Consider the following 15,560-nt stretch of genomic DNA (forward strand, 5'->3'; position numbering starts at 1 on the left):
ACTTGAACCTCTAAGCAGACGTAAATTTTCTGCTATTTGCAGAACACTTTTTGTTTGGCACCTAACTATACGTAGCAAAAACTTTTCGTCTGCTTAGCGGTTCAAATTGAACTGCCAAATTTTGCTTTAGGCAGTTCAATTTGAACTGCTATGCACTGATGAGTCTAAAACAAAACGTAAACAAAATTCAGCAGTTTATCGTGAAAAGTGTTCTCTTACAATACTTTTGCCGCGATTCATTTCGTTAAAAAAAAACTTGCTTAATCCACCTAGCAGTGAGATGATACCTTTTTTTATCAATCCGCATGTGTTTTTTGAATGAATATTCTTCAGTGTTTCAGTTCTCAAGACATTATTTTAATGACCGTCGAATTAAGCGGCAATTTAAGATTTTATTCACTCATTACTCTGTAATATCGAAACTGCAAATCGGATCGAATTTGAATCTAAAAGTGTGACAATCGATTGAACATTCCATGATATGTCAGAGTAAGTTCCTCTTAAGGTTTACGGTAATTTAAGGTACTTCCAGGGCCGGTATTCAAGGACCAGCATAACCCAAACCGAATCGTATGGCCATATGACGAATAAATTGCAATAGTATTGAGTCCAACTTTTAAGCTTTTCGGGATTGTCATTTTCTATACCGGTTTGAATTTAAAAATATTCATCATCCTGTAATTCCAGAATCGGAAGTCAGAATTGGATAATATAAATTAATTTTGTCTTTGTAGATCTGGCATTTTTTTTAGAAAACGATTGAGCTTTGAGAAACGATTCAGTATAAACATCTTTGAGAAATCGTAGTGCGAATTAAATCTGAATCGAAAACTGAATACCACTAAAACTGAAATAAGTTTATTTGGTTGTCGACTATCCAAATCTGCAAACCCGATAAACCTGATTAATTTATGTGAAATAGACATTTTCATACTAATTATTCTGTAACCCCTAAACCGGAAGTTGGATCTGACTGAAAAGCAAGATGTTGTACAGGATCAGGATACTTTTCATTTGAATTTTAGATCGGTTCAGCCATCTACGAGGAAAATGGGTTCTCAATTTTAATTTCGTTTTACATATCATCCTGTAGTTCCGGAACCAGAAATCGGATCTAAACATAGTTCAGGAACATTGTTTAGGAGCATATGACTTTTCATATGAATCTGAGTTTGTAGAAAACGGTTGAGTCATTTTCGAAAAAAAAATTGAGTGAAATTATTTTTAACACACGGATTTGCCGATCTCGACGAATTGATTCGAATGGTATATGGTTGTTATGTTCTTCCATCATTTATTGCTGTAAGTAGTTTAAATGCTGCCATCATCTGGTTTACATATGTCATATTTGAACAATTATGTTGCCAAAAACGAACCGTGCTAAAATCGGTCCGAGGCAAAATGTCATGAAAAAGGATACTGTACACAGTCTTTTTGTTACATAGAAACAATTGTATGTAACAGTATTAAAAAATCGTGTTTTACGTTGCTCCCAAGCATTGCTTTGTCATACAGCGCTCAGAACTCCTACTGCTGGAATAGGGGGAAAAGTCGCTTCCACAAAAATATCGATATCTCCGTTAAAAATGGACAGATTTTACCAATCTATGGCTTGTTGGATAGCTATTACTGTGCGGAGTCTAGGTCTAATACTGTCAAAAAACTGAAAATTTTGACATAAAACTTCGTGTAACTCAAAAAGTAAAAATCCGATCTCAAAACCATTCAATAGCGTTCAGGGTGACGGGAAGACATTTTATTTGCGACTAATTTGATCAAAATCGGTCTCTGTGATCTCGACCTCTTATACCGTTTTCGTTTTTGAACCTAAACAACAACTCATGAAAAATAGAAAAAATAAACAAACTCGCATGGATGCGTGGTGCGACCCGAGAAAATTTCCAGAGCGAAACTACCTGATTGGAGTCCGATCTAGAGCGACCTCAGGTTGCTAAAACAAACATATCAAACGTTGTTTGGGCGACTTTTTTCTAAAGTTTGAGCGAATTCTATAACTATTTTTTATATTTATAAAAAAAGGCAAAAAGTACACTTCGGTACAAAAATTAATTCAGGAAACTTACTTCAAAAATCTGTTCATCCGTGTGCAGCGTTCTCAAGAACCACAATGACCGACATAATATCTATCGGAAGTATAATAATAAACGTCATAGTTGAAAGTCTATTTGAAGTTGTAGAACAAAAATATATTATGGACAGCTTCCTGGTTAAAAGTGTCATTCATCAATTTATGGAGGTGATGTCCCTATCAAGTTTAAATTCAATTTTATCGATCAATTCACAAGAAAGCTCATTATCTGGCAAGCTTTTCGCAGCTGCTTTAAAAAAACACAGGTTTACGACTGTTGATTTTCCAGTCTACAAACAGAAGTTCCACAAAACTGTATTCTTGTGTTCATTAAAGCTCACAATGGACCTGTAAAGTTTTGATTTAATTTGTCAAGCTGTCACTACAACGAAGAAATGCTAAGGTGGTATCGAAACAACGATATTTTCGAAAATCAATCGTCAATCCAGCCAGCCGCCCACACTTTCACCAAAGTAAGAAATATTGAGCAGTTGTTAAACCGAAAATAAAGAAGAGTGGGATGCGACTGAGATGTAGAGATAGCAGAATAAAATTAGCCAACAGAGTGTCCAAAATATGATGAGTGGTATTAGAGGAAGAGTTAAGATTTCATCGAAACAAAATCGGAAAATATTTTCGCAAATTTGAATTTATGGTTCAATAACTGACCTAGATTTTAAGAGCTCAACACAATGATTCCTTTAGCATTTTTGAACAGTCCTTGGATGTTTTCTTCTGTTGTACAAAAAATAAACCTTATTAGTCTTTCAAAGAAACTTAATAACAATATACAATTGGAATTTTCGATTCGATTCCGCCAACCCACATTTTTATCGCGCTCTCTATCAATCATAACATAATAAAGTCAAACAAAATACTCATCACATTTAATGCATCGTTGCCAGCACCCCACCTCTAGTTCTGTTTTCTTGTACGTATATTGCCTTCAATATCTGGGATCAAACCACTTTATAGATCTCAGATCAGTTTGAAAATGGAAAACGATTGCCTGTGCGAAAAACAACCACTCCCCTGTGCCAGCTCTGTTTACCCTCCCGAGCCATTATACTGCGAAACAGCACCGTAAAACGAAACAATGAAAAAATATTTCTATCATAATTTCATTCAAACACATTTTATTATCCTGCCTAAGTGAGTCCATTATGCATGGGATGAGGTTCGCTCTGTTTGCGACCGTTTTCTCACACCGGAAGTTATCTTTACCGGTGGTGACGACGGCATTCGAGCTGCTATATTGTTTTACTCGAAAGTGAAACTGAAATCCTTCGCGACCGATGTGGACTGGCAGGAATTTTGCTGCACTTTACGAATGGATTTTTTTCATACTTCACTTCCAAGAGCCACAGATGTTTGAATGCACTGTATTTTCCGAGTGTGTTGATCAATTTTCCTGGCAATTTCTGGAATGGTGGCAAACAGGAATAGATGAAGTGGTACTGCAACTGACCGATGTGATCGATGGGGATTGTGAAAGTAGCTATTTTCCAATTGAGGTCTATTGTTTCCAGTTTCCGGGATAGGATAATTCGATTTGGTCGGGTTTATTGGTTTCACTTAGGCAAAGAGAAAGCCGCCTCACAGCAGGATAATGCATACACCAGGGGAATCGACGGTGATTCATGGATGTAAATGTGGCACTTAACGAAAAGTGCGATAGGGGCTTATTTTCAATCAATTGCAAAGAAGAACACCAAGTAAATTATTATAGTTCAAGTAGTGGAACAATTACTACACTTTTTTATATTCATCGATGAATCGTGTTTCCACATATAGCCCAATTCATGAGAACGTGATTCAGAAAATGATTGAATTTTACAAGAATGATAACCATAACTCATATTTTACCATTCAAGCAGTGCGTAAGATCAACTGTAAAAATGTACATTTAGGGGTTTTTGGTCCGTACAAAAAAGCACATATTTTGTTTCAATTTCCTTCACGTGTCATCTTCGGCTCATTAGTTTTTAAAGCAGTTCAAATTGAACTGCCATCTCCGACTAGCAGCTCAGCAGCAGTGCTTAGCGATTCAAATTGATGAGCCGAAGGCGAAACGTGAAGAAAATTGACATGTAAAAATGAGTTATTTTCGACGCTCAGGTCTCAGATTTTCAGGATTTTTTTCTAGGAGTGTAGTATCAGTTGATTAGCTTCAATTGCTAATGCAAAAAAAACACACTTCGTAAAAATTACTTAAATTTGCGTTTCGATAGATGTACATAAAAAACGTGTCGCAATTCATTTGAATTTAAAATCCCAAATTTATCATGTTATTAAATTGCCGTTGACATAGAAAATACGGCATTCGTGGATTCACGCCATGTGTGAGTTGATTTTTCCTAAGAATGTACACAACATCTAGATAAATCATGAAAATTGGTATTCCGATAAATGCACATTAATGGGAAGTAACACTATATTAAAATTTACATGCTAATTTAACTTAAAATTATAATTTAACATTTCAATAGAAGTAGTGTTCTGTCACATAAGAAAATACGGCAAACTTGGATTTACCTGGTATACCATTTTGATGTAAGCGTTAGAATACAAATGTGTCGATAATGGACATTTGGTGTGAACGAGCCATAATTTTGTGTTTTTTGGTTTGTATGACATCTGTAGAACATATTCAATATACATCAAGTCATTGAATAAATAACATCATATTTTTCATAACATGTATGGTAATGTTGTTCCACTATTTCATTGGCATACTATTTATTAATTGGTTAGAATCAACCTATCTTTTCACGAACCAATCACAGCGGACCAAAATGATGTCATTCTTTTGATGTTTCGTGAACAGTCGACAAGTTTCGATCGTTGGTCTGCACCTAGAATTCAACACAGTAGTAGATTTGTTTCGTTCGACATAGGAGGCTTTGCGTCATGAATAAAAAACACCGCATCGTTCTACGGGATATGAAGTTTCGCACAAAATAGAATCTATAAATGTATGCTGCATAATATTTCTTTGCCTGGTTGGTGCTCGTCCAGTGAGGTGATGACTGGATTGTAAAGTATATGCGTTCGCTCGCTGGATTGTCGCTTCTGCATTGTATGTTGGTGCAATTTTCTGCTGTCTCACCGCGTTCACTTGAGTATCTTATATGTATATCATTTAGCTATTGAACAACCGAATCAGCGTGGTCACCGATTCCTTTGAAATATCCCATGTATCAGGTGTACAACTTTGCTTCCGCCGTTTGCCGATAGGTGGCTGTACCGGCTGAGGCTAGTTAAAATACATAGATGATAATGCCTTTAAAGTGAGTGTGTACAGTACCTACGAATTGTCATCGCCGTTTCAGTGACAGTTTTTTTTCTATTTTCTATTTAAAAGGTATTTTTATTCAGGCCTATTTGCGTACAAGCTTTACGTGGCCGAATTAGCCGATTTTTTAAATAATGTGTTTTTTGAAGTGGATTTTGTTGTCACTCTTTTTCTAGGAGGAGAGGAGCTTCCATTTCCCTCCTGCGAGGGTTGAGGGGCACTTTGTTCGTGACTCGTCTCGTCATCCATTGCCGCATCGGTGGTTTTGTTGTTGATTTCCGTCTTTTTTCGTTTTCCTTGATGTTCGCAGTCTTGAGCTCGTTGCTAGTTGCTGTAGATGCACCTTGTTGTACATTGGTTGCAGTTGCTGGTTGGTTTGATGGTGAAACAGGAGTACTGCGCTCACTAGTTTCCATTGTTGAACGGTTGACCTTGTCTTTGGTTGAAGATGTCCTTTTCGCAGTTTCGGTGCAAGGTTTACCGTAGTGTGCAGGTTGTTCACAAAAACTGGCATGTAACCAGCTGATTTTCATAGGTAATCAGCATTTTACACGGATGTATCCCACCTAGACCACAAATAATGTAAGATGGAATTGCCTTACGTAGATGCATACGTACCACTCGCACGCCATTCCGGATACCGGGGAAATTCCGCCATACTTCCCTTTCGATGGAAAGGATTTCACCGTACCGCGACATATTCTCCCGAACGTACTGATCGATGACCGCCGGGGGGAGGTCATGCACGCGTACTTCTATGGCATTGTCCACCATGTGCACAGGGATTTTGTATTCAATGTTATCATACTCAACACTGTGCACCTCGTTGTTAATCGAAGCGAATGTAATTGCATCGCTTTCACGTTTAAACATATTGTACACACAGTTAGACGCCTTGTTGAATTGAATCTCAGTTACTTTATTGGCGCCTAGATGCATTCGTTCTTTAAGTAAGATTTCAATTTCATTTGCTGCTGGTCTAACTTTGCAACGCTTGAAATCTATACAAATTGAATTTGGTCTTGTAGGCCAAGATTCCGGCTTTGTTAGATCATATTTGACCATTCCGTACACTCTATTGTTCACTGTACTGTATTGTCTTTGTTTCTGTTGTTTCGACCGTAAATGATTTTCGACCGCGTCGTGTGAGATGCGAGCACGAACTGTCAGTGACAGTTGTTCTTGTTTTCGTATTATTCACGCTCGAAAATGTCTATTTTTGTGTCCAATTTTCGCCATTTGCGGGAAGTTTTACTTTTCTGTTACAATTCGAAAAAAATACAACTGAAGCGCATCGAATGCTTTCAGAAACTTACGGTGATGCTGCTCTGAGTAAAAGAACGTGTCGGGAGTGGTTTCAACGTTTTAAAAATGGTGATTTCGATGTCGAAGACAAACATTATGGTGGAAGAGAAAAAACCTTCAAAGATGAATAACAATTTACTACGAGCTCTTAAAACCGGGTGAAACCATCACAGGAGATCGCTACCGAACGCAACTGATGCGCCTTAGTCGCGCGCTAAAAGAAAAGCGGCCACAGTATCAAGAGCGACATGGCAAAGTCATCCTCCAACACGATAATGCTTGGCCTCACGTCGCAAAAGTGGTCAAAAAGTACCTGGAAACGCTGGAATGGGAAGTCTTGCCTGACCCGCCGTATTCCCCAGATGTCGCCCCTTCTGACTTGCACCTATTCCGTTCGATGACACAGGGCCTGGCAGATCAACATTTTCAATCCTTCGAAGAGTTGGAAAAATAGATTGCTTCATGGAAAGCGTCAAAAAAGGACTCCTTTTTTCGAGCCGGGATCCGAAAATTTTCGGAAAGATGGGAGAAAAATGTCGCTAGCGACGGACAATACTTTGAATAATACATCTGTAAGCACTTTTTCGCAATAAAGCTTTAAAATTTGAAAAAAACGTCGGAAGCAAAGTTGTACACCTAATACTATGGCGGTGAACGACCGAAAATGTTAAAACATACATGGGTATACATCACTGTAATCTTAAAGGCAATACTATTTTATTTCACATTGCTTTTATCATCCACGGTCCAATGAAGAGAAAGATGTGCACAAAACCATGTATTGGGCATCTCAGACATCCTTCTGATATCATCTGTCGAAATTTCAAGACGGTCGATTCATTAGTATGTTAGTTATTGTATCGTAAAGCTACCTTTAGAAAATTAGGAAATAATTGCGAAAAAAATCCCAAATTTCAAAAAGTGCTCATCGCCAGACTAGAGATTTATTTGATCGACATGTTGAGATATAGCGGCTTTATAACACCTAAAACAAAGATAGCTACAATGCTTACAATAGTTACTCAATTTAAATATAAAAATTCAATTTCAATTACAAACTCGAAAACAGTTCGAATTTAATTCAAAAATGTAGGTATATGTTTTATATTGCTTAGCCTAAAAGCACTAACATTTCGCATACGAAACTGTTGGTGATAGTAAAGTACTAAGGTTTGGGTTCCACATGGCATACATTCTGGAACGACACTTTGTCCATTGGGACACAAATTTGATTCTGTCATTGTACAAATTTTCACATACAACGTACAATTGGTTGCAGGTCGCAAGTGCTCTGGCGCAAGTTCGAATCATAACAAATTTTACGAGTAGTCATCAAATTATATTTTACGAATCTGATTCACCATAAAAGTATGCTACACACTCAACAGCTTCTTGTCGGGTGCTGCGTTGTTTGCGAAAATTGTGATGTATGAAACTTTGCCTGACTAAACAAATGGCTGAAAGTGATCACAGTACCCACCAAATTTCCAAATTTCGTAATACACGTACATCAAAAGGCGTATTACCAGCGTGTTATTTTCATCCACTTCCGGCAAAAATAAGCTGGCTCAACTAAATTAAACAGCATTGGACGTGACCTTTTCGGATCTTATCCCACCGAGTTTTTTTTATAATGTACGCATTTTACATTTTCAATTACGAAGTGATTGAGATTAAAGCATCCTAATGCTAAAACCCAACCGCCTTATACGCTCAAAAGTATCAACACAAATTTCCGATCTGATAAGAATTATGAGTCCTTTTTTCGTTTACCCAGCGTGACACAGTCTTTACACAATTGTTTGCCTAATGATTCTTCCCCTCCTCATAATGTACGATCGAAGGAACATAAAATGAAACGAACCAAAAGCGAACTCCTTTACACACAGAAAATATTCACCCAGTACATCCCCGCATCCCCCCGGTACTGATAGTCGCGAAATTGCTTGTAGTAAAAAAAAGGAGCTATTCAAAACAATAACAAACAGCTAGCACCTTTCTTCGTTGCCGGCGATATCCAATCCTCATCCCAACTTGGTCCCTCGTCAACTTGTTTTATCGCCAGTTCTTTTTATGTCGACTCCTACCAAAGGACCGCTACACCGCAAAGTAATCCCACCACTGAAATTGACCATCCATTTCTATACTTGAATACTCACCTAAGTAAACAGATGACATCTTCTTGGAGACGTTCTCATCGATGTACGTAACGCCCAGGGTATACAGTGGAGATGCCCCAGCACCGAGCAAGAGCTGGGCGGTGAAGAAAAACCATACATTCCAGGAAAGATTTTCGCTACCCTCTCCGCCACCGTTCGATGCAAGATCACCTTCCAAAGCGCAACTCTAGAATGAAGAAAACGAAATAAACAGGTGTCAAAATGTGTGGTTAGCAAGTTCGAAAGTAGTCTATATGAATGAATTTGATTATTTCTTCAAGGGAATAAAATGGATTGGCAGAAATTACAACATTAGCGCAATACTGACTATGCGACTGTTGTTTCGACAGGTTCTCACAAGTTTTCTCATCCCCTCACTACCCCAAAACATACTTCATAACCCTTTCGCTAATTACTCAATATCAGCTCTCAGGATCGAATATAATGTTCCAATCCATTTGACAGCACTTAATCTTATTAATTAGCCAGTGCTGTGACCAATAAATCTGACTCCGACATATATACATACATACATACATACATACATACATACACACAGCACAACAAGCAACTTACCTCCCCCAGCAGGAGTCGGGCAGCCATGGCCGTGGTGTCATTGATCATAAGTTCGGTGGCGGATGCTGCTGCCAGGCACACGTTCTGCTCGGAATTGGCCGCCCGGTACTGGCCTACCAAAAAGTGTGGCAGGGCGAACACAAATGCTCCCAGGCCCATTACTGCCACACCCCAACCGATCCAGCGTGGCTTGGAAGATCCTAACCGGCCGCCAAAGTAGGACACCGGCACCAGGCACAGGAACGACGCGATATCGTAACCACTTGCCACGAGGCCGGTTTGTGTTGATCTTAGACCAAACCGCCGTTCGATGGTAGTGATGACAACGTTGATGAAACCATTGACAACCAGTCCTGTGTGATGAAGGGAAGAGAAAACAAACCGTCAGTACTACGTAGATTTATTTTTTCTTTTGCTTAGGTGAATGGGGTGACGCGTGGTGAAAATAACACCGCTTCTGCTGAAGGGCGAGAGGCATAAGAATCAAATAGCCAAACTTTCGATAAAACATAACACCATTTGAAGATGTTTTCCGAGTGTTCTTTGATGATTTTTCGATCCAAGTTGTTGGTGCATAGAAACCTACTAGGATCTCTTTTTTACGAAGCACGCTTCTGTTATAAAAGTGAACGCTTTTGCAAATTCCTTAAACGTATGTGAACTCAACACAAAATCTGAACGTCGATTGTCAACGGAAAAGGTAAATGTGATGCTCACCACTCACCACATGTCAATTCTACTTCTCCTGTAGGTATGAATGAGTAATGAAACATGATTTTTTATCCTGGAAACTATGATTCTAATGATACTAATAACAGACAACCTTTCACGTCCGTATAAACACTATGGACCATAAAAAATGCGAAAGTTTTTAAAGTTTGTTTTTGGGTACATAGAAGCGACATTAGCACTAATATCGGATATGTATGGAACCTATAGGATTCATGCTGTCAAGTCCTCTTCGATGATCAACGTCTCAGGAAGCCAGGAAGCCAGGAAGTGGGGATCCGCGGTCGGTTCGCACTTCAAGGTTGATTAGATTCATGAAAGGATCGGTAATATCAGAGACATAACTGGATGACGTGAACAGGAATAAAACTGACAGACTATTCCACACTTCGGAAAAAATTTCTTTAGTTTGAGCGATTTCTATTCCTTATTATTAAAAAAAATGGTAAACAAACATAATAAAAAATCATTTATGTCGAATCTTACCAAAAATTTGAAATGATTACATATTTCACGATACTTAAAGTAAAAGAATGGCGACGACCGACGTATAACATGTAAAAATCAGTAGTTTTTCTTTCACTTGGCTTCTCCAATATATATTTCCGCTCAGTCATTGCAAAAACTGATGTAAAAATCAAATATTTTCATTCTATAATGCCAAATATTCGTATTTTTGGATTTTCAGGAGTACCTTTAGGGAAGTGTCAGAACACATTTGGTAAATTGTTGTAAGTTAGAAATAAGAGGATACAATTAAACAAAATTTCTTAGGATCTGTTCAGCTTTGACTGTTTGAATTTGGAAACTGGAAATTCATTATAATCTTGAAAAAAACCTGTTTTAATCCATCTAGTTATGCCTTTCTCAAATAACTCATGTTTTCATTCATTGTAACAAATATATACACTCACTTTTCTCGGAGACGGCTGAACCGATTTTTACAAACTTGAATTCAAATGAACGGTCTCATGGTCCCATAGCCTTTTCGATCCGACTTCCGGTTCCGATCCGACTTCCGGTTCCGGAGATATTGAATGATATGCACCAAAAAAAATGGAAAAAAATATGCAGTCACTTTTTTCAGAAATGAATGAACCTATTTTCACAAACTAAGATTCAAATGAAAGGTCTTATGGTCCCATAGTCTGCTTTCATTTGGATCTGACATCAGGTTCCGGAGTTACATGGTAATATGTAAAAATTAGAGAAAAAGTTTGCATTCAATTTTCTCTCAAACAGCTCAACCGATTTTCACAAACAAAGATTCAAATGAAAGTTCTTATTGTGTTCTAAAAATTTCTAGAACATATTATCAAGATCCAACTTCCGGTTTCGGAACTAAAGCGTAATAAGTGGAAAATTACCAATTTCACCAATTACAAATCCCAGGTCTGATAAATTCTTCTAGTTTGCAGAGCTTGTTGATTTGTGGGTATAAAAGCTTAATTCGACACTACTGGTCTCCAATTTTCCTATTCCGGAAGCACCGAAAGTGGTGCAGAAAAACTTAAAAAATAGAACTCACTTTGATTTCTCTGCGATGCTTGAACCGATTTTGACATATCTTGATTTGAATTAAAGCTAATATTATCTTCAAACTACTGTGAAATTTCATCCAGATCCGACTTCCGAATCCGCAGGGCGATGAGTGTCGAATTTTACATATCGCCATATAGAATAACAATATATATCACACCAAGAAGAAAACACAAAACAAACGATGCGTGCTTTGTTCTAATTCGTACACGCAGAAATCGAAACGGTTACGGATGTCTGTTACTAGTGTGTAATATTGGTACAAGACGGTGTTGCGGTTGATAAAAATTATAGCTATTTTATGATTAGTACGACCGAAAGAATAAGCGAAAGTCAATGAATTTAAATTTATTTGAAAAAAATATGAAATTTTCACATCCGGTAGTGCAGTAATACCGTGCCGGTGGTGTAACGATGTTAATAATAATAATAATAAAAATAATAATCCTACTACATGTGTTAATCTGCTGATTCATGCTGTTTAGCTAGACTTACATGTGCAGAAGTAACAGAAACGCTGTTTCGCTTCATTTGTTAGATTTCGTTAATCGAAATAGAGATTAATTTAATCGAAATAGAGTATGAGATAGTAAGTTTAGGTTTAACTAGGTTCAAAACTGTTCCAATTTTTAGGTCATATTTGTTGCTGGCAAACAAACAAACTTCGGCTATACCGGTCATCTGAGTCCGGTTTCGGAAGAATTGGAAATGGTGATTAAAAACTGCAAAAGGATCTCACTCACTTTCCTTCAAGATGGCCAAATCGATTTTCACAAACTCATAGGTTCGTAGAAAAAGTCTTACAGTTTCATACGGAATTCCTAAATTTGTTGTGGATACTACTTCCGGTTCCGGAACTACGGGGTAAACAGGATATGTAGAGTTTGTTAGATTAAGTCCGAAAAAACTTTCTTATTTCTATTCAATGAACAGTTGTTTTTGCGAATTCCACAGTAATATTTTTGATGTTATTAGTAATAAGAAAAATGCATTTTCGCTCTAAATGACGGTTTGAAATTTAAACTCATCTCACTCTGTTGTTCCGAAACCGAAAGTAAAATCCGAGAAAAGATCAAAAGTAGTCTATTTTTATATACGTTGACTCTTTTATTTGATCCTATGTTTGAGAAAATCAACTTAGCAGTTTCTGAGAAAATGAAGATAATTCCGTTTTTGAGTTTTCGATGACTACTTCCGGTACTTCCGGAACTGAGAGCTGAGTACCGATATAGCTGAAATCGGATCGTTTGGCCAGTAACTAGCATAACCTATAAATTTGAACAACTTTGAACCAAATTTAGATGGATTTTTACGTGAGAAATTGTAGTGATTCTCGGTTCGGAGCACTCGAGCACTTTTCTTGTACTTTCGGAACCAGGAACGAAGATCCGTTATACTCAAAGTCAATGTATTTGGTCATAAATTAAACATACCTAATTGAAAAATTATATCGCTATTTGAATGTATTTGGCTTGATTTTCCGTGCCATGTATAAAAACACACTCCTGAAAATGGAATTTTTATACTTATCAGTCTGTAACTCCGGTACCGGATGTCGTATCCGGATGAAATTTGGTAGTGTTATATGGTTTTGTAAGACCATTCATTTTTTCAATTGGATGAGCGGTCTCTGAAAAAACCGAGTGCACTTTTTTAATTCATTTTGCACATTTTACCCCGTAACTCCTGAACTGAAAGCCGGATCCAGATGAGATTTAATAACACGCTGTAGGACTACAAGACCTTTAGTTTGAATCTAAGTTGAATAAAATCGGTTGAGTGATCTTAGAGAAAATCGAGTGCACTTTTTCTTAATTTATTTGACCCGTTACTCCCGAACCGAATGTAAAATTAAATAGCAACCTGTGGGACCAAGAGACCATTCATTTGAATCTAAGTTCGTGAAAATCGAGTATATATTTTTGTAACATACACACATATATACACACACATACACACTCGCACATGCAGACACACACAGGCTTTTACTCAGTTCACCGAGCTGAGTCGAATGGTGTATGACATTCAGTCCTACGGGCCTCGTTTAAAAGGTCGATTTCCACAGTGATTGCATAGACTTTCTATATGAGGAAGGCAAAAAGCCTTAAATTCATAATAACTGATTCGTCAACCCATAAAGTTGTACAGTTTTGTTAAAAATAGCCACATTTTAACTACTCGTACCATGTATCAAAGTATTAAAAAGTTTTAAATGGAATTATATAGATGTACAGGAGATCAATCGAGCAGAACAAGTATCACAATCAGCGTTCACATCTCTCGCTTATGAACTGAATGAACAGTACACAGCTCATGCCAAAGGTTTTGATCTGAAACAAAAAAAGAACGACTTCACTACAGACGAAAAAACCTGTTTTAATCCACCTAATGGTGTAATGATACCTTTCTCATATCAATCATACTATCATATATAATACTGTGGTATTTTTCAAAATAATTCTCTGCGATTCTTGAAAGAATAACCGAAATCGGTTTGTTTCACCGTCTACTGATAAAAACTATCAATTGGAAAAGATTTGAGGTCGATTTAGAATTTTTTTAAAGGTTTTTCCTTATTTTCAGTGATGGTATACAATTTTTAACACACTTTACCCTATATTTCCGGAAGTCGGATCCGCATGAAATTCAGGAATTACGCATGGGACCACAGGACCTTTCATTTGAATCTAAGTTTGTGAAAATCGGTCGCGCCATCTATGAGAAAAATTAGAACACATATTTTCTTTTTTTTTGCACATTTTACCCCATAACTCCCGAACCGGAAGTCGGATCCAAATAATATTCAAGAATTTTCTATGGGACCTCAAGACATTTCATTTGAACCTAAGTTTGTGAAAATCGGTTCAGCCATCTCTGAGAAAAGTTAGTGCACTTATTTTCACAATTTTTGCACATTTTATCCCATAATTCCGGAACCGGAAGTCGGATACAAATAATATTCAGAAATTTTGTATGGGACCACAAGACCTTTCATTTGAATCTAAGTTTGTGAAAATCGGTTCAGCCATCTCCGAGAAAAGTTAGTGCAAAAAAACGTTACATACACACATACGCACATACACACACACACACACACACACACACACACACACACACACACACACACACACACACACACACACACACACACAGACACACACACATACACATACACACACAGACATTTTGCGCACTCGACGAACTGAGTCGAATGGTATATGACACTCGGCTCTCCGGGCCTCGGTTCAAAAGTCGGTTTTCACAGTGATTGCATAACCTTTCTATATGAGAAAGGCAAAAAATAGTTACAAGAACATATTTGTTATAAATTGAATAACTAAATTAACCGTCTTAATAGTACAAATATGTCTTCCTCATATTAGTTAATAAAAAATACTCATGGTTTATAACCATTCAAAGTTATTGTCTGGTTTACTAGCGAACAAAACGTATCGTAAGCAGTGCTTGTATTGTGAATCCTCAAACGAACGAAGCATGAGAGACCTATATTAGAGAGTAACTGGATGCGTGAAAGTATATGCTACTGAGCAGACCAATTCCCTTGCCTAGTAAATTGCCTGTGCTGAGAGCTCAGTTAACACATGAACCAAGCAATCCATGACAATGTAATGAAATGAAGGGTTCGCTCTCGTTAGTATTGTACGAGAAAGAAGGCCTTGCTTCACGGCGTGCTACAAGACGCGAAGTAAAGTCATATAGGCAATGTTTACGGTGTTTTAACAGTGTAGGTTTACAGAAATCATTTTTGAACATAATGTTCACATTCCAAGACCAAATTTGATCACATTTCAAACATACTTTAAACATTTTATAGCAGAAATTTTGCATTTGAGCCCATTTTCAGAAC

General features: G+C 37.4%; 1 protein-coding gene across 1 annotated transcript in view; it reads right to left on the reverse strand.

Moving 5' to 3' along the window:
• LOC131428279 (solute carrier organic anion transporter family member 4A1) overlaps positions 1-15,560 on the reverse strand; it is a 62,141-nt gene that overhangs the window by 13,866 nt on the left and 32,715 nt on the right. Inside the window, exons 2-3 of the mRNA XM_058592097.1 lie at positions 9,425-9,777; positions 8,849-9,035 (exon numbers count right to left, since the gene is read on the reverse strand). Of these exons, the coding sequence (XP_058448080.1) occupies positions 8,849-9,035; positions 9,425-9,777 (540 nt within the window). The remainder of the gene's footprint in view (positions 1-8,848; positions 9,036-9,424; positions 9,778-15,560) is intronic.

This window comes from Malaya genurostris, chromosome 2 (genome assembly GCF_030247185.1).
Source record: "Malaya genurostris strain Urasoe2022 chromosome 2, Malgen_1.1, whole genome shotgun sequence".
Lineage (NCBI taxonomy): Eukaryota > Metazoa > Arthropoda > Insecta > Diptera > Culicidae > Malaya > Malaya genurostris.